The sequence below is a fragment of the Pyricularia grisea genome (assembly GCF_004355905.1).
Source record: "Pyricularia grisea strain NI907 chromosome Unknown Pyricularia_grisea_NI907_Scaffold_2, whole genome shotgun sequence".
Lineage (NCBI taxonomy): Eukaryota > Fungi > Ascomycota > Sordariomycetes > Magnaporthales > Pyriculariaceae > Pyricularia > Pyricularia grisea.
The window spans coordinates 2,966,465-2,985,842 of record NW_022156717.1 but is presented as its reverse complement, the minus strand read 5'-3'; the positions used below and the strand labels follow the sequence as shown (position 1 = coordinate 2,985,842).

Genomic DNA, 19,378 nt, shown 5'->3' with positions numbered 1-19,378 from the left:
GTGAGCATGTCGTAGACCCCTAGAACAGATGGATACATGACGTCAAGCTGAATCGATTGTATGATGAAATTATGTAATGAAATTAGGTATGTAGGTAGGTACTGCCATGTACCTTGTGCCGCTGGTGGATAATTCAACAGCTTATTGAGAGGTGCGCATGATGTGTAAATAATGACGAGTGGTTGGTATACGTGAAAGTTTCAAAGAAGCATTGACAAGTAAAAGAATCTCTAGGCGCAGGGAATGATGCAAGGCAGGCGACTGGCAAGATTAGGAATTGAAATAAGCTAGAAAATGGCTGAAACTAAAATTTGGTATCCTGCAAAAGCCAATGTGAAATGACAATTTAAACTGAGCCGGAAAAACAAGGAAAAAAAAGAAGAAAAAAACAAGGCCAATGTGAGGAAACTGCTGGCTGAATTTACAGGTTCAATGAAGAAAAGAAAAATGAGAGAAAAAAAAAACCCCCCTCCTCAATCATTCATACTCGAGGTTTCATAGCCATGTTCACGGCAGGAGGGGGCTCGTCGTCCATGGGGTATGGAGGCACCTTGCCATTAGTAGGTGGCCACCTACCTCCACCCACAGCGTGGTTTTCTGGTATGGGAGTTTTAGGAGGCAGAGGTGGTGGACCGACTCCACGTCTCGGCTGTTCATCCTGCCCAACAATCGAAATCTTGTCCTGTCCGGAGGCGTTCCTCCACTGTGCCGGCGTGAGTGCTGCCGGGAGAAGGTCATCGTCGCTCGTCCCCATACTGGAGACTGTTGTGGCAGAAACTGTCGATGCGGTTGGGTTATGTGTAGGTCTTGAAGGTGGCGAGCTTACTGATGGGCGCGTATACGATGGTTGAGCTGCATTAACAGGGGCTGGAGGTGGAGGAGGAAGAGGACGTTCACCCGCCAGGCTTCCACCCGAGCTACGTGGCGATAATGCCGACGCAGGCATACCGAGGCTATCGGGCCCGGAATCATAAGATTGTCTGCTGGACGGCGTCGTGTTCTGTGGTTTGATCGGAAATGTTGGCATATCACCAGGCAGCTCGACCGCAAACGTCGGCAGGGAGGAGTCCGAAGTGGTGTGGACCGCAACGTCGGGAATCGCGCTCATCCGATCATGGCGCATCTTTGCCCGGTATATCTTGGCTAGCTTTGCCGCAGATCCCTGAACCATTGCGCTTTCCTCGGGCCGTCGTAGATACTGCCGCGTGCTGGTGCTAATATCGGCCAGGCGATTCCACTCGTTCATTCCAAACTCACCAACGCCCATCTCTACATTCAGACGGTAATAGTTCTCGACGTTGACCCCACGCTTGAGCAGGTGCTCCCGCTTGACGTACTGGTGAATCGTTTCGCAGCCCTCGATCTTTGCAATCAATCTCTTTCGTGCGTCTGCGAACTCGCCCAAGAACCCTTCGTACCACAGTGATTGGTTCGCATCACTGCTTTTCGGCCTCCTCCCTGTTCCCACACTAATGAAAACTCCAACGTCGCGACCCGGCCATTCGTTGACAACGGCTTCGTCCAGAGCCTGAACCGCAGGGTTGAAGTTTCCAGCGCCATCGTCGTGAAATACGGACTGCCCAACCTTGATAGGCTTGAACGCAAGGCCAATAGCGCACGTCGCTCTCCCTGCCTCCCAAATTTTGCAGTCATATTCCGGTGCAGGCTCCTTTCTCGAGTCATACGATCGTAATAGTGCCGGCTCGCCTCCCTTTGGGGTTCCTCTGTATACCGCCGTTACAACCCTGGATCGAGTTGGGTTAGTCGCGGCTCGGGCTTGACCTAAAAACCAAAATTTGCAGTCCTTCAACAGCGGAAGACTCACGTTTTTGTCCTGTTTTCCCTGGCATCGTAAAGGCTCGCATCTGGGTCGCCTCCCCTCAGCCCATGCGCTGGGCGTGCAAACTGACTTGTTGGGCTTCTGTGGCTGAAACTGACTACACTTGCGTTGCTGGCGTGTCTTCGCGGATAGCTGCCCGCGTGCGACAGCCTATTTCGAGATGCCATGCTAGCTATACTGGCCGGGGAATCGGATCCATCGTTGCCTTCGAACTCATCGACGGTATGTTCCCTAACCGCCTCCTTTATAGCCAGCTCCAGCATGGATGCTTTGAATAATGTGCTCCTGGTTGGTATTCCGAGTATTGTCTTGTCCGTCTCAAAGACCATGCGCGTCAGGCGCACGTACAGCTCCTTGCACGTTTCCAAGTCCAGCCTCAGGCGGCCGAGCATCAGCGCCACCAGGCCGCCCGTGCCCGTGCCGACGATGAGGTCAAAGTGATCGGCAGGTTTAGGGATTTCGGAACGACGGGGCGCGCGGCCTTCAATCTCGACAAAGGTTCGATGCATTATTTCCTGTATGATGACGAATATTGAGTAGCCTCGAACTCCTCCGCCATCTACGGCGCCAAAAAAATTGTCAGCCAAAAGCTTGGTGTTGATTAAATCGTCTCCTTCCACCCGCCACACTGGTCGCGCACCGGGTTCTGCCAAATGGGCACTAACCTAATGATAGTATGCGGAGGGGAGGCCCCTTGGTTGTATCCTTCCTCTTCACTCGTTCGTTGTCCATGATTAAGACTCCGGACTGCACGGCGCGATTGTCGTTACAACAGGCGAATTTTTTTATGTTGTTGCAGTTGTGAGTGAAAAGAACAAAAAAAACCGCCAGCGCAGTGCACAAAAGGAAATTTAGTGCTGTAGATGAATCTCGCCCAAGTTTGAATGGAAGGTAAAGCAGGGTTCTAGGCTGTGCAGACCCGGTATACGTGGGGCGTACCCGTCAACTTTGAATGACGAAGCGACCGACACATGAGCTAGGTAGCATTCAAGTGTGCTTGCAGTGAATGAATCCCAGTGACGCAAAAAGAGAGGGGCGTTGTACCGAGCAGTGGAGGCCACCAGCGATTAACGCCACGCGAACGGGGTTCAACCCGTCTAACCTTCTCCACGGATCTGATCTTGCGACGAGAGACACAATAAGAAAAAAAAAAAAAGCTCTTCAGTCTTGTCAACAAGGCACAAATTTTGCTGGCGGCTGGATCCCCGTTGTTTATACCGGATTGCATGCGACTATCAAAACCTGTCAAATAAATTTCAACCGGGGGGACGATGTCAGTCAGCTCCAGCTAGTTCAGCTGGTGTCAAACTTGACATTGCAGCAGAGTGCAAGGCTATCCTTGATTAAAGTAGTAGGCCTTATGCACTCACTCAGTTTCCAACTGCGCGATCCCGCACAATGGCGGCCTCGGCGCCTTTCTTACACGGCCTCTGATTGGACCTCGTACCATCAGCATGATCTTTTTGTACCCCTTCCGACAAACTACTGCAGAGAGGCATGATTGCTTTACTCGCTAAAATACTTCCGGATACATACACATAATATACCTTACCAAGCTAGGTAGGTATTTAAGGTAGGTAAGCATGTAATCCAAGGCTGGTAGCTGGGTTTGCTACTCTACTGCCAGCCCATCTTATCTCAGACTTGGTGACGCCTGATGAGGCCGGTCACACCGTTTGGAGAGTCCTGCTTCTCCGAGCGGCTGGGCGTTGGTCAATTAGAGTTAGGCTAGCTTGTAGTGTGAGACAGGATACATCATTGTTTACCAACTGACAATTGCATTAGTGACTTGAGGGACTTTTTTATGGGAACAAACAATGAAAGGAAAATAAGCAGTGCAGCGACTAAGAACAAACTGCCAAGCTGCATATGCCGACTACCTAGCAAGCGAGGAACAAAGAGCACCCCGGTTAATGAATGTGGAAAAATGCAGGGTGCACAACATCCACCATTCATTATTTAAGCTTGGGTGCAGCCGGGAAGGGAACGCCACAACATGGTCTCGTCTCATGTATGTTGAAAAAAATTTGCCTTCTTCCGCCCATTCCGACCAACTGGATTGGGCTGCATTCACCAGGGGAACATCATGGGATTTTTTGTCACCTGCTATATCCGTCAGTGTTCCCGTCAAACCGTCTTATAAGGAATCTTATTAGGAAACGACATGCAAGTCAAGGCTCTCACTTTCTGCCCTGAAAATACTTGGCTGTCGTCTCATGTCGATCTGGAGGTGGCGCAGTTCCGATAAAAGTTTTCACATTTGCAGCCACCCCAACCATTCATTCTCTTCCAAGACATGCGAGTCTCTACCGTACTTCCAACTTGGCCTGGAGCGCTTCGCCCCCGACCATTCAGACACCTACCATTGGGCTCCAAGGCCAAACTGTTTGGCTGTGCGAAATATATGAAGTACTACGATATTTCACAGCCATCTAATGTGGAGCTGGTGCGATGAGGTTACTTGCATTGGCGCAGCCACCCGAACTTAATTTCCCAAAATAGGTACTGAGCTTGCTTTGTCTAGGTACTATACGTAGTAGGCCTAGTCTACCTAGTTTACCGGGCCGCAGGAGAGGAGTCCTACCTACCTTAGTTACCAAGGAAGTTCTGTCGGCTGCGCGGATACCTCAGGAACTCGGCAAGCTCGGGTCACTCACCAAAAGCCCTACCCACATATGTCAGTCACCAACCTAAGGCATGAAGCTTGATATGAAGTTAAAAATACCTGATTCTCAACTTCGGCTGCAGCTCCGGTGCCAGACTACAACGTAGTACTCGTCTTAGCTGCTGGCCGTAAACCGTTGCATGGATGTACCCAGCATGAACAAATAGTCTTCGACAATCGTGCGTTCATCTCTCCTCGGCGAGTTCGCAGGTACTAACCTAGTTCTATTTACTGTTTACACTTCAATTCGCGCCAGTCTACCCACAGTGATGTTTTGCCATTCCATAATTTCATGCACCCATAAACATTGGCCACAACGGCTCATAACCGGTGAATAACTATTATTTTTTTATTTTTTTTTCAGTTCAACGAACAACTACCTGGGGTTGACAGTGTCGAAGCCAAAATATTAAAATATCCTTCCTCCACTCAGTTTGAATGTGGCTCGTTGGTGCATCTCTCACTCACTGCGCGTGTCATGTCGCCCTGCCCAATTTGGCTACCACCAGCCCTGCGATCGTACTGTAAGTAGGTAAAGTACCTAGGTACCTACCTACCTAGTTCCTACCTAGGTAGCCAAGGGTTGGTGGTCGGTCTTAAAGGGTGAATGACAATTGCACATTACCTAATTCGACAACATAATAGGACCACATGAGAGACTTCTCGATGTGCCTTACTTTGGATGACATAGATGCTTTAGACTAGGTATCAAATCCGTGCATAGACTTGATGTTCGCCAGAATAGCAAGTTGAAGTTATCAAAGTCTTGCGATATTGCAAAAATTGCTCGATTAAAATCTGTAACTATTGAGTCACTGATGCAGGATTTCGCTGCTGCCTAATGGCTAACGTACTATAGTATGCAGGCCAAGGTTTCATAGACCCAACATTATGAGCTGACCTGAGCATCCTTGGGGCGGTAGACTTGTATGACATGGTTCCTTCCGTATTGGATCCATCTCGGCGACATGAATTGCTCAATCAAGAAAGCGGCTTCACACCCTGGGCGCAAATAGCAGTGTCTATCACAGCCTTACCTCGAGTTTATGCTGACATTCAATGGCCATCCCCGCCCAGTCACTGGTACCGATTTGTGGCTGTCGCACGCGATAACATCCTCCAAAAACAATTACCCCAGTTGAGGGATTCCGTCTTTTATCCATTTGTTTGGTATTGGTCAATCCGCTAGCCGCCTAGTGGTGAAACATAGTGCTTGTGACGTGATTTAAAAGCCATCAACGCCCCCTGAATCTTGGGTGATTCTGTCTGACAAGCAGAGACCACTGCACATCCCCTTAACCATCAAAATCTAGCTGCTGGTATCCCTTGCGCAATACAAGCACACAAAGTGGACAAAACAACTAGATCGAATAACAATGCATAACATTATTGGTCTCGGGCTCAAAGGCTTTCTTGTAAGTTCCCATAATATCTCACTGCTACATATACAGGTCTCATGATACCTCACTGCTACAGAGGCAGCCTTACATCAACTATCAGAAGCTAACATCTTAACTTTCAACCAAGTTGATTGCCTCAGCCGTCGTTCTTGGCTTATCAGTTACCCTGGCAAAACATCAGAGATATGGAAGTCCTCCTGCCGAGACCTCTTTCGCAAGCTTCACCGGTGGATTCGGCATTATCGTGGCCGCCATAGGTGTTGCTTCAATGTTCGTCGATGCGATTCCGACCCTTGTTCCACTTGTTGCAGAAGGATTGGCTGCTCTGTTCTTCCTTGCTGGTGGTATCGTAAGTTTTTACTCTTCTCTTGCCACTATGCGCGCCTTTATTTGAAAGCCATTCTCCGTGAAAATTGTCAACTTTGACGCCTTTTTCTTCTTGAATGTACTAACTATTTCCATGGCAGGCACTGGCTGTTGCTATGAAAGGGGTTTCCTGTGACGGCGGCATCGGGACGGACGCATATCTCGCCCGCTGGTTCAACAAAATCCTCAATGGTGGCTGCCCTACGACCACGCGGTGTTACGTCTCTGACAAGGATTTTGCTACCGATGAAGAGGCTAACGACAGTCTGAAAGCACGATGCGTTCGGACTCAGGCAGACTTTGCTTTCCAATTCATTGCCTTGTTCGCTGCTCTGGGTGCCTTGGCGATGACTTTCTTTACTGCTAGGCGCTCTGGCACCAAGGTCATTGTTTAAGAGCCCAGATAACACGATGCGTTGCGACTTTGCTGATTTTTTCAGATATCCAGATAATGAGAGCTGCAGTGATCCTCCAAAAAACATGGTATATCGTTAATCAGGGGTTGGATACTTCGGAAGGAGTGCCCCACGACGATAAAGGCATATTTCAGTTCGGTTTCTCCAGTTATACTGGTAGTTTGGTGCTCAAACATGGCCTGGTACAATATCAGCCTTTGGATTTTCCCATTTCTGCATTTGGTCGTTGTAATGAGATATCCGGATAATCTTCTTTCGGTGGCTTTGTGTGTCGCAATGAGTTCAAAACGATCATGTAGATATGTATGACTGAAAAGAAAGTTAATATGAAGATGGGTTGAACAAAAAAAAAAAAAAAAAAAAAAAAAAAAAAAAAAAAAAAAAAAAAAAAAAAAAAAAAAACACAACAAGCCAAGCCAAACCGGCCTTGTCAGTAGCGCCTTCGGTTTCAATTTCGAGAGTAGTCTTGTATCATGCCAAATGCTTGAGGAGGCTAATTCAGCCTTGTTCTGTTCGAAGCCAAGACAACATCCCAATTGAAATTGGCGCAAAATAGTGCGTACGTAACTTTCCCTTGGCTCTCTGGCCGAATTGCCCAACCTAAAGCGCCTCGGCTGCCAGCGAGCAACCTGGTAAAACCTTATCGATGGATATCTTCACAAAATGCAGCCGAGACCATCGAGCTCTAGGTGGGAAAGGTAGTTACATTTCGCACGAATTTTTAGCTCAGCAATGTTCACGAATGCTCGAAGAAAATACCTTGTTTGCAGGATTGAGTGTACACTTTCAATTTAAAAGGTGGCAAACAATGTGAAAACCTACCGGGCAGGGGGATAAAATAACAGAAAAAAAAAGCCAACCAGAATTCTGAAAATAGCCAGCCAGCCATTTCATACCAACTATCAACAAAGTTCTCGCCCCTTACTCTCAGACCCTCTTCCGGATGCAACAACCAGGGACACAGTCACGCGCGCTTCTGGCTTCTGTTCATGATCCGATGCAAACCAGTACGAAGGAGGGGTAAGGGTACAGGCTGCGAAGTAATAATTATATGGTTGGATAACAACGACGCTGGACGACACGACACACACCGACAAGAATCCAAGTGGAGAATTAGGATGTCGACTGGACCAGTGAGCATGCTGCATGAGTCCTTTTCGAGGCCGCGACTGGCGCTAAGTTTTTTTTGTAGGTCCCAGATGGGGTGGGCCTTTGCCTTTCCCGCCGTGCAGAAGAATCCGGACAGCAGAAGTACCATGTAAGGGAAGTGGGAAGCGGGCAGGGCGGCATCTTGGCCTGTAATTTGTGGCTTAGGGCGGCGAAAGAGGTGAGTCCCGGTCATCTATTTGCTGTCCCGATCCATTCCTGTATTGGTGCCCACCTGTCCATGCGGAGATGCCTGAGAAAGATGCCTGGCAGTGTGGAATTTGACACTAGCCCAGCGCTTGGAGTTGAGGGGCCTTGTGGTCATCAACTTTTCTGCACATACCCAGTAAATGTGTCAATCGTAAAACGTTCAAGAAAAAAGAAAAAAAAAAGGAAAGAAAGAAAGACAGAAAGTGAAGAAGAAACAGAATCATCCGGGGAAAGGGTCCGGTGCCGTCCCATCAAAAGGAAATGTATTCGTACGAGATGTAACGGTCCAGTTATCTCTATTCCGGGAGTAGACACAGTAGAACCAAAGCAAGTGTATGTACAGTCATAGGTTTCGCGGCATATTAAAACCCCCCAGTAAATTAAAGCCTATACTGTACTCGGGACAGGTCATAATATCCATAGCATGTGGACTCGCATGAGGGAGGGGTTCTATCCATCTCGATGCTGCACAATTAGTGTGGGCGGGGAAACCGCTCCTCAGAGGCGGTCGATGATTGGTCATGGTGGGAACTAGCTTGGTGCAACAACAGCCTTTCGCTTTTTTGTCCAAGCTCACCTGCCGTTTGGCTGATTTATGGTGGCCGTGGCAAGCATGGATGCTGGTATCGGCTGATGGCTGGCTTCGACTCTTGCCTGGAAGCTAGGTTGGGCAGTGTGTTCCCCACCAAAAAGCTGTTGTGAGTGGCCCGCTCAACCCTTGTCCGACCCCACTACCGTTTGATCCCTCAAAGAAAGTCTAGCCCACCAGCTGCCGCGCTGCCCTGCCTGCACCACAAGGCTAAGGAGGTAGCCGAACTCCCCAACCTTCCGGGCACAGCCTTCTCTCCCCCTATGGCTGCTCACCACACACCAATGGCTCTCCCGCACCCAACTCTGTCGACCTCTTCCCCCTCCGTGCCTCCCTACATGACCTGTGCCGGTTTTGCATTCAGGTAGTTAGTAGTCGCGGTGGTTCGGAGCGTTGAGTCTTCATGCGCAGCCTGATCAGGTTCCTTACCACCCGTCAAACATCCAAGCTACCTACCGTGTCTAGGAACTTACGGTACCTACCTTACCTACCTCAGCTTCAAACGGTCACTTACTCGACCTCAATCTCCACAAATCCGATTCATTCGAGCGGCAGTCCATCTCGACAATATAGCACCTGCGAATGGACCATCCCAACAAGCGACGGCGATTGGCGCCCAAGTTACCCGATCCTCCGCAACAGCCACCGCCTACGGTACCAGGTCCAGCGACGTCTCCAGCTCAGCATGGCAGCGCTTACGCCAACGACCAGGTATATATATATTCAGACTTCCAGCTTGCGTCACCCAGAGTCTGGGGTAGGCCTCTGTAGATGCGCTGACCTCTAACTTGCCCAGCCGTTGCACCATGGCCCACAGTATCAAGGCCAGGAGCCTGCTCCGATACCAGAGAGGCACGATTTCGAGTCCTTTGCTCGCCACCTCCAAGATGCGGCCATGTTGATATACAGGCAAACCCAAAGATCCCCGTATACGAGCGTATCTGTGCTGCTGCTTAGGTGGGAGGAGGACAAGTCAGTAGAGAAGGATTTGGCAGAGCTGGAGACGGTATTAAGAGATCGTTACAACTACCAAACGGACAAGTGGACGATACCGTCGGTACATAACCCGAGCATCAAGCTCAGTGTGCAGATGGCCTCGTATTTGGAAAATGCCCGTCCCGACCATCTCCTCGTCATATACTACGCTGGACATGGCTACGTTGGGATGGATAATCACCTGTATTGGGCGTGGTGAGTGGAGCCGAATGTGACTGAAAATGAGTTGGGCTGTAACCGTCAGGCGGGATGGTGAGACTTTTGCTGACTGAATATGCTGGACAGTCACAAGGGAGACGATTCTGCAAAGCTGAAATGGGATGGCCTGCGGTGCTTGTTTGAGGATGCGCAGTCCGACATGCTGCTGCTCCTCGACACTTGTGCACCTAGGGAAGCACCAATGGCAGGCAGTCATGGCTTCAAGCAGGCTATAGCTGCGTACACCCCGGACCGAGTACCACGAGAGTCACCTGGTCGATCTTTTACATCATATCTTACTGAGTCATTGGCAAGATTGTCTGTCGGTCGGGCGTTCACGTTGCAAAGGCTGTATGATGAAATCATTTCTTTGCAACCGAAAGTCGCCTCGGAGAGGCCCCAGACGAACGGTTCTGGAAAGGTCTCCACCTTTCACGAGCTCCGGCCAGTTGTGTTTACTCTGGCAGCGGGACAGAATCAAAGTATGATTCTGCCCATCTTGCCAGCCCCTGATGGCAAGAGCGCGCAGTCTGACCACGGCGCGCTCATGAAGCCGGAGGAACAGCTCATAGGCCCAGACGACGCTGTGGATCTCATTTTTGACGAAGCGAGGGCCCTCGTTTGTACCACTTTTGTCGGGGATGCGAGCCAAGACATGACCTTCTTCAACAACTGGCTACAGAACGCCCCGCCCATTGCGTCCAAAATAAAGGTTGAAGGCATGTTTTTGGGTCCCCCTACGATGCTTCTCGTCTCCATGCCTCTTAACGTCTGGAATGTGGTCCAGCATGATAAGGTTTGCTGTTTTTTGGGCCATATTACCTCGCATAATATGACTCACTTGTATGACCGTCTCGTGGGGTCTGCTGTGGGCTTGCCTACCCCAGCCAAAGATGTCGACGATGGCCGTATTCTATGGGAAGCCACAAAAGCGGCCGCCAACCTCCCTAATCTGATTAGACATGAGGAGGCGGCGCAGGGGATGCCACCTCCAGCCGCAAAGCAGCTGAGCCCAGAGACCCCAGCACGGCCACGCGGTGGTCCCAGACATGAACTGCCATCTTCAGCGCCGTCGTCTGCGCATGCGAAACAGACAAATTCAGTTGCTGCGAAGGAGGTGGAGGACTCGGTCGAAATGCAAGAGGCAGCCGAACAGTTGAAAGCACTGAGTCATATGCCTGCCAGTGGCGAGGGCAAGTCTTCAGCCTCGGCGGTCTCGCAGAGTGATTTGAAAGACGAGAATAGCACATCATCCCACGACGATTCTGGAGGAGACGAGACTTTGCTGAGCGTTGATGGAAATGCGACCTCGACAAAACCCAAGCAACCAAGGTCTTTACAAAAACAGCCACTGCCGAGACTTGACACCCGTTGTAATATGTGTACCCATGCCCCTTTCAAGGACTCGTCGTCACTGAGAAAACATATCGCAGCCGCGCATACCCGGCCATTCCCATGTGCGTTTTCGTTTGCCGGCTGCACAAGTACTTTTGGTTCAAAAAACGAATGGAAGAGGCATATTTCGTCTCAGCACTTGTGCCTGCAATACTACCGCTGCTCCTCGTGTCCCCTGAGCGCTATTGAGGGAAAGGGTAACGAGTTCAATCGCAAAGATCTCTTTACGCAGCACCTTCGTCGTATGCACGCCCCATTTGCCATCAAAAAGTCGATCAAGAGCGATGGAAAGCTGCAGACAGAGTGGGATAGCCATGTCAAGGAGATGCAGCAAACCTGTTTGGTGACTAGGCGCAAACCGCCACAGAAGTCTGCCTGTCCCAAGGCAGGCTGCCAGACCATTTTTGAGGGACCGACCTCATGGGATGAATGGACAGAACATGTGGGGAGGCACATGGAGAAAGGAGATGGTCAGTCAATAGGAGTGGATGGATTCCTGGCGAAATGGGCTTTGGAAGAAGGCATCATCGAAGGAAAAGATGATGGGGAGTATCGGCTCTGCAATCAGGATGAGCTCCCGGGCAAGAAGGACGGCAACGTTCAAGTGACGTCAGCGTCCCAGCCCTCGAAATCGCCAAAAGACGAATCACCGAGACTTGAAGATGAGGGATCTATTGTTGTTGCGATGCCAGAAGACGATGGTATGGATATGGATGATTGAGCAGCGTTGTCTTGTTTGGACCAGAGCCATGATGAAATTGGCTAGCTGGCATATTGCGAACTGCCCTTCTTAAGATACTCACTGTTGCGTGTTGCCCGGCATTTGCGTTTCATGAAATTCCAGGCGAGTCGAAAAGTTACTGTACAGACTTTGAAAGTGTATAGGCAGAACCTGGACATTGAGAAGGTTATCTCATCCATAAACTCTCAATCTCATGTGTGCTCAGTTTCCCAAATCATGAGCTGGTACTTCCACCACTGACAGCTGAAATGGGTTTTAACGCAGCCTCAGCACAACTTGCACCTGCAGTGTAAGGTGGGACTTTAGGAGAGATCGGCTGAAGCGGATCCGAGAAGTCGTTCGCGAATGGGCGGCCACAGATGGTTCACGTCATCCACCCAGAATCTCAAACAGCCGTATATACACACCTACCCACCAGCAGCCCAATCCGCTTTTATCCCTCAAAATCATCGCACAACAAATACGTAATATATTTGATGAGCTTATCTTTGTTGACAATCTTAATTCAAAGTCAAAAGACAAAGTTAAGAGACAGAACAAAGATACTTATTTTACAAAAGCCATGGCTCCCATTGGAATTGCCTTGATTGGCGGTGGCATCTTTATCAAGCAGGCACATATTGTAAGTTCCATGGATCCTTGTTAACTACCGTCATTATTTCTGTATTATTTTTTTGCAACTTCCGCAGATGGATCAGCTTCTTTTTCTGACATTGGATCAACACGTACAATACAAGCCTGCCGTCTTGGCTACACCTTCTCTAGAGGTTAAGGTAGTGTACTCACGATCGCTCAAGTCGGCCAAAGAGTCTGCGGCGCTGCTCCCCAATGGAGGCGACGGGGTCGATCTGTATTCGGATGAAGACGGCGGCGGCGGCTATGCAGAAGTGCTGAAGCGCGACGACGTGTCGGGTGTCATCATCGCCCTCCCGATAGCTAATCAGCCAGAGTACATCAAGGCGGCTTTGGACGCGGGAAAGCATGTGCTGGCGGAGAAGCCCGTCGCGCCTAATGTTGCTCAGGGCAGGGAGCTGATCCAGTATTACCACTCGGTCAAGGCCAGGACTGGCGCTACGTGGTCGTGCGCCGAGCAGATGCGGTGCATGCCAAACTACATCTTTGGAGCGGCAGAGGCAAGGAAGTTGGGAAAGATCACTGGGTTTCGTGCTATTGTTGAGTTTATGACAAAGGAGGGTATGTTTTTTTTTTTTTTTTTTCTTTATCAGTTTCCGGCCCATCGGGTGGAAAATGCTCCATGTGATCGGAGGATGCATAGGTACGTATGAGAATGGCCAGCTGACAATACTGAAACCCATGCTCAACAGACAACCCGTACTACAACACGGAATGGCGCAAAAACCCAACCCACGATTACGGCTTCATCCTGGACGGCGGCGTGCACTGGGCAGCATCACTACGGATGCTCCTGGGCGATGACGTGGCAGAGACGGTCAGCGGCTTCAGCCACACGGCATCCGCGTACCTTCCTTCCCCCGACACGCTGCAGGGCATCGTGCGGACGAGATCGGGAGCGTCGGGCGCGTTTCTCGTGTCGTGCGGCTCGACCCTCCCGGCCAAGTCCGAGTTCAGCGTGGCGTGCGAGAAGGGCAGCGTCACGGTCAGCAGGGATACTGTTACAGTTTCCAAGATTGAGGGCGGCGAGCCGCAGGTCACGATCAAGAACTCGGCCGAGGGCGTCAAGTACGAGGTCCAGGCCTGGGCGGCTGCCTTGGAGGCGGGGAAGCCAGACCCGAGACTGGCACCCGAGGAAGGACTGGCTGATGCTGAGTTTCTGCTGGGTATGCTCAAGAGCGCCGACGCGGGTGGTATTCCCCAGAAGTTGAGTCTGCAGCAGGTTTGATCTCGGCACCTTGGTAGTGGAAAATTATAGATGACTGAGTAACTGAGGATGCAGTCGGACTGGGGAAGAAGAAGAAGAAAAAAGATACAGATCACGGTCTGTCCGTTACGAAGGGGTGGTTCATGAGCAAGAGGATACAATCAAGCTTTTAATAGTAGATGTAAGCTGAAGCCTATAATTTACTCTTGACAGGCAAAACCTGCTTTCCCTCCTGGACCATGATCCTCTCAAGACCCCTTCGCATAATACCATTCATACCGGCGGCGGCAGGCCTTCCCGTGGCCCTGTCCACAAAGACCTGAACAAACTCGCCTACGGACCTGACGCGGTCAACTCCCTTTTCAAAGAGGGCGATCTCGTAAGTCACGCTCGTACGGCCCAGCTTGTTGACGCGCAGGCACAACTCAGCCACGGAGGGGAAGCTGATGGAGCCAAAATAGTCGTTGTGAGAGTGAACGACCATTCCATGCTGGGGCGACAAGGCAGGCTTCAGGTCGCAGAACTCGATGAGGTATGAGTTGATTACTGAGTCGTAGCTTGGTTGAGAGGGAATTCCAATGTTAATAGACGTTGCGAATATTGTATGACTATAGCAAGAGGGTTTGTTTTGTACTCACAGAAAGTTGTAGATGGAGTTACTTGAAAGCATAGTATTAGACGTCAGTATTGCATGTGTCTTTGACGTAGAGACAATCTTTTTACCCGATTATTTAAAAGCGGCAACGACATGCAACTGCTAACTTACTTCATGTGTTGGTACATGTCATTGTCGGCCCATCGCGTACGGTACTCTAAAGTAAATGGGTAGTCACTCCGGGTCCGCGTTTTGAGCACATCATAGCTTGCCGCCATGTTGATGATGTATAAGGTAGGTACGGTTGATGAACCGACCAGTGCTGCTTCTTCATTTGGCAAGAACAAGCCTTGGACCGAGGTATGTATAAACGGATATGAAGCGAAGCTGGGCTAAGGAATACCATCACGTGAGACAAAGCCACGATCTAAGTCACGTGTACCCCTCCATCTTCCAAATTTTCTACAACCAAGTAACTCGTTAGAAGCAGCAGCTAATCCATGGATGGGTACAAGCACCTTCCAATATCAATATCAAAAAATCACCCCAAACATAAAAGGCCTTTGCTTAAGTTTAAATAGCTCTGTGCCAAATCAAACTATCCGGCACACTGCTCAAACTCTGGTTGCTGTTCTGTCGACGGGGAGGGGTTGCATTTGCCAGGCTGGCTTCCTTCATTAGATTCCCGGCACTGGCACGCCAGTGTGGGACTCTGTTACGTCGAAATATGGCTTCAGCCGCCTCTGCCTCAGCTGTCGCTGCTACACCGACCCCTTCTACAGCTACTGGCGAGTCAACTACTCCAACGATACCACCACAAAAGTCATCAAAACAGCGAAAGAAGCAGCCCTCAAAAGAAGATCACACACTACCCAGCGACCCGGAAGTGATTTGGCCCCCACCATACGTGATAGAGGATGGACTGAGGAGGGTAGAGCCGTATCACTTTGCTTATCGCACATGGGTTAAGGAACGATGGCGTGGCAGGGCATTGATTGATGTGTTCGAGAGTGAGTTCAGAGACCGGCCGATCGAGTACTATCGGGAATGCATGGAGAAGGGGAGTGTTTTGGTCAACGCCAAGAAGGTTGGGCCCAACCACATCTTGAAGAACGGAGAGCTTATCGCACACATCTGCCACCGCCACGAGCCTCCCTGCACAGCCGACCCCGTTCAGGTCCTTCACGAAGACGACGAGATGATCGTCATCAACAAACCGTCGGGCATGCCCGTCCACCCTGCCGGAAGGTACAACTTCAACTCAGTGGTCGAGGTTATGCGGTCAGAGCGGTCGCGTGACTTCAAGGCCTACCCGTGTAATCGCCTCGACAGGCTGACTAGCGGTATCATGTTCATAGCGAAGACCCCCCAGGCCGCATGCAAGATGGGCGAGCAGATCATGGGCCGCACCGTCCGTAAAGAATACTTGGCCAGGGTAACCGGGCGCTTCCCTGACGGCGAGGTCATTTGCAACGAGCCCATCTTGCAGATCTCGCCCAAGCTTGGACTGAACCGCGTGAGGGCCAACGGACGGCACGCTCGCACCGTCTTCAAGAGGCTGGCGTACTATCCCCCTTCAGAAGGACAAGGCGACGACGAGGCAAAGCCCGGAGAGGCATTCAATGGCAAGCCGTGGAGGAACAAGCAGGGCTATTCTATTGTGCGCTGTCTTCCTGTTACGGGGAGAACTCACCAGCTCAGAGTTCATCTGCAACACCTCGGACACCCGATCGAGAATGACCCCATCTATGCAAACTACAAGGTCTGGGGGCTTAACCTTGGCGCCAACGACGGTGATGCTACCCTCAATAGCGACGAAGATATCATCAGTCGTCTCTCGCGCATGGGGAAGGAGGAGGTTGCCGAGGCTGTTGCGTACTACGACGAGATGGTTGACGAGTACTACAAAAAGAAGGCCGAGAAGATGTCAGGAGAGCTCTGCAAGGAGTGTGACACCCCTCTCTACACAGATCCTGGGTCTCACGAGCTCTCGCTGTGGCTACACAGCCTACGCTACGAGGACTCTGGAGGTGCCTGGAGCTACTCGAGTCCGATGCCGAAATGGGCTCTGCCTCCCCAAGGGATGAACGGTCCCGTGGAAGTGGGAGACATGAAGGATCTAGTCGTTGCAGTCAAGGACACCAATCCAGAACTCATATCGGCCGACGTTGCCTGTGAAACATGATTCACGCTGAGAGTTCGTCCTGATCTCCGAGGTCCAGATGGAACTAAGGTTCGAGGACCTGCAGATCGGCTACTCACGCCATGGCGACCTTCTCTACTCTTGGGGACGCGGGAGGCTGAGAATAGTTGGGCTCCCTCCGCCTGAAACGTCACCTTGTCGATGATAATGGGAAGCTCATGGAAAGAGGTGCGAGTCGAACGTACTGTGGTAAATCTCCGAGAGAGTCCTCCTTGGCAGAGAGCTGGCCAGTGTTGTATCTGCAATGACAAACCCACACAGCTTGCCATTAAAGACTGGATCCCGATGGGCAGCATGAATGAAACAAGGCTTTACCAACTATTCCGGGGACCTCCAGGTACTGGACGGGAGATTACAAGAAAGCAAAAAAAAGGCTAGCGACGAAACATGGATGATAAGCCCAGTGCCAAAAAAGGAGCTCTGGGGCGCGCTGTGTATGCGTATAGCACAGGTGTGCATACGCAGAAGTAGTAATAGGAAACAAGAGAATCCTAGCCACACAGATAGTACCCTGAACCATGTTCATTAAATTCGTTCATCCGGGGCCGACTAACGGTACATCAAACCCAACGCACGGAACCCGGCTGATAGTCCCAATCACCTATTACAAAGTTACAAAGTAGGAACAGCCGCAAAGTAGCAAAGCGGCGCAAGATAAAACCACCGGGAACAGCTGGAGTAGTCCGTCTCCGTCTTGGAAGAGGGGGAGTAAAAGCAGAAGTAGTGAAGGGAGAATATGACAAAACAGAGAGACGTGACTCGAAATTTCGGAGCCATGCCGGTCCTTTCTTCTTCATTATCTTCCGTCAAAAGCAAAAATTCCCGACCAGTAGAGAAGGAGCAGCGCGCCGGACCTCTCCAAGTAACCGTTCTTTTTTTGGAGGCGATATGCCTGTTTTCGAGAAAGCTTAAATGGATGACATACGGCGATTTCTCATTGCCTTCTCTACTATTTTGTCGAGTCACTCTGAATTACTCAGCCGCGAATCCCCGTTGGAATATCAGTTTTTTTTCTTCTTCCTTGCCTGACCCAAAATTGCTCAGCCTGCATTGTTAGTAAAAAAAGCATCCAACAGCAGCTATCCCTCCTTCCGAAAAAATATTCTCCTGCATAACTTGGGTAAGCGCCGATCACAGAACCTATAATTCTGGGTCAGGATACAAAAAAAAAGCCCCTGCCGAAGGGATCATGGCGGCCTTTGGCTTGCTGGGGAAGGGGGTGTCTTTGGTGCAAGATGGGAACTTCTTTCACACCCCTCGATCGCATCACGGTCAGGATTACATCGTCGAGTAGTATGTAAGTGGGTGCAGTCTAGTTAGTGGTTTCGTCTATGTCTATCACGTAGCACCAAAAAAAGAAAGTTCTATATTCGTATCCAATTCTGTACAGCATGCCTTGATAATTACTACGTGCGCATACTCTTTGCGGTGACCATGCGACATGGGGAGACCGCAGATCTACAACGATGTCACCATGCAAGTGACACACTGGGTGCACTTGACACCATTTTGGAAGCAGAGATTCCCCTATCACAATATAAGGTTCTTTAATTTTCCTCATCTATGCACTAGTTGCGTTACACAAGTTCACGTGGGTGCCAGTTTTATGTTACTATTTTTTCGTGGCAAAAACCGGCGAAGACCGAAAGAGTGACGAAAACAGGGGTACGTGATATTCGAGGTGATTTTCTCCTTAGCTCTCTGCTGTGGTTCTTTCTTTCTTTTTTTCTTTTTTTTTTTTCTTTCTGCATTCCACTCTCGATTATACTTTACCAGCTATGCCTGTCTGTCTTCATTCATCGTACCACGCCCACCCCTTCATCCATCGTTATCCTCCACTTCCCGATGCTCCCTTCTTCAAACTATTCTAGAAAGTAAAGACGGGAAGAACGGGAGGCTTGTGCCACGAGAGTGGCAAAAGTAAAACAAGAAGGAAAAAGAGGGAAAAAAAAAAGAGAGATAAGTAAAAAACAAAAAGATGAAAAGCCAAAAATGAAAAATGAAAAAGAAAAAAACTAGCTAGAAGGGATGGTGGCCGGCGCTAGAAGCCTTGTAGAAGCCTGCTAGCTGATGTTTGCACAAAAGCAAAATGAACAAAATAAGAGATGCCGAAAAGCAGAGTTTACTAGGATTGTTTATGCCGAGGGCTGCAGAGATCAGATTGTTCTGCTACACTTGGACTCGCTAAGTATACCCAAAAATCTTTTGATGGTCCCGCACTTGCGCCATAGAGCCAAACACAAAACAAAACATAAGAAAAACGCATTATACCTAGGCAGCGGGATGATAACAAGTTGATCGTAAAGAGTCCATGGACACGAAAGAGAGTGAGGGAGAGAGAGAGAGAGTCAAGAGAAAACAATTCGTCTGTTGTTTGGATGGGACCGTTTTCCCTGTATCATACATACATCCATCCATCCACCTATCAAGTCTCCATAGTCATGAAACAAGAACCTTAGCGGTTCTGGACGAGGCCAAAGCACATATGCATTTTTTAAAGTTAGCCAGCCCAACTAGTGTAATCGGTTGATGAGAGGACACTAACTTGCTCATAATTCGTAGATATCCAATCCAGACTTCAGGACCGGATGCAGGCTCGTCCGAAAGTTGCATCGGCCGCAACTCCGATGATGCATTTACTACAATAAGTGTGTTCCATGAGGACTTCTAAACCTAAAAAACACAGCTTCCATTTTTTCCATTGAACATGAGACGACCTCAGGGATAGCTGCGTTGGCAATGAAAACCCCGAAGACTGATGTTTTTTTCTTCTCTTT

At 49.8% G+C, this 19,378-nt stretch overlaps 6 protein-coding genes across 6 annotated transcripts; 4 read left to right on the top strand and 2 right to left on the bottom strand.

The window, feature by feature from the left end:
• Positions 1-76: 76 nt before the first annotated feature.
• On the bottom strand, positions 77-3,047 carry PgNI_03466 (uncharacterized protein). Its single transcript, XM_031123520.1, has 3 exons — positions 2,506-3,047; positions 1,826-2,399; positions 77-1,745 (listed from the first exon to the last, which is right to left on the bottom strand). The coding sequence occupies exons 1-3, from the start codon at positions 2,570-2,572 to the stop codon at positions 482-484; spliced, it is 1,905 nt and encodes a 634-aa protein (XP_030985318.1). The 5' UTR covers positions 2,573-3,047; the 3' UTR covers positions 77-481.
• A 2,450-nt stretch (positions 3,048-5,497) lies between these two features.
• Positions 5,498-7,035, top strand: PgNI_03465 (uncharacterized protein). The gene is made up of 3 exons (XM_031123519.1): positions 5,498-5,920; positions 6,033-6,254; positions 6,373-7,035. The coding sequence occupies exons 1-3, from the start codon at positions 5,882-5,884 to the stop codon at positions 6,664-6,666; spliced, it is 555 nt and encodes a 184-aa protein (XP_030985317.1). The 5' UTR covers positions 5,498-5,881; the 3' UTR covers positions 6,667-7,035.
• Positions 7,036-8,913: 1,878 nt separating this feature from the next.
• Positions 8,914-12,137, top strand: PgNI_03464 (uncharacterized protein). Its single transcript, XM_031123518.1, has 3 exons — positions 8,914-9,343; positions 9,429-9,823; positions 9,914-12,137. Exons 1-3 carry the CDS (start codon positions 9,215-9,217, stop codon positions 11,940-11,942), a joined length of 2,553 nt encoding a protein of 850 aa, XP_030985316.1. The 5' UTR covers positions 8,914-9,214; the 3' UTR covers positions 11,943-12,137.
• Positions 12,138-12,525: 388 nt separating this feature from the next.
• PgNI_03463 (uncharacterized protein) lies at positions 12,526-13,902 on the top strand (the record flags this gene model as incomplete). Its single annotated transcript, XM_031123517.1, has 3 exons — positions 12,526-12,585; positions 12,701-13,157; positions 13,289-13,902. 3 exons carry the CDS (start codon positions 12,526-12,528, stop codon positions 13,822-13,824), a joined length of 1,053 nt encoding a protein of 350 aa, XP_030985315.1. The 3' UTR covers positions 13,825-13,902.
• Positions 13,903-13,915: 13 nt separating this feature from the next.
• PgNI_03462 (uncharacterized protein) lies at positions 13,916-14,724 on the bottom strand. The gene is made up of 3 exons (XM_031123516.1): positions 14,570-14,724; positions 14,442-14,462; positions 13,916-14,360 (listed from the first exon to the last, which is right to left on the bottom strand). Exons 1-3 carry the CDS (start codon positions 14,674-14,676, stop codon positions 13,997-13,999), a joined length of 492 nt encoding a protein of 163 aa, XP_030985314.1. The 5' UTR covers positions 14,677-14,724; the 3' UTR covers positions 13,916-13,996.
• Positions 14,725-15,125: 401 nt separating this feature from the next.
• PgNI_03461 (uncharacterized protein) lies at positions 15,126-16,583 on the top strand (the record flags this gene model as incomplete). Its single annotated transcript, XM_031123515.1, has 1 exon — positions 15,126-16,583. The coding sequence occupies one exon, from the start codon at positions 15,126-15,128 to the stop codon at positions 16,581-16,583; it is 1,458 nt and encodes a 485-aa protein (XP_030985313.1).
• Positions 16,584-19,378: the final 2,795 nt, after the last annotated feature.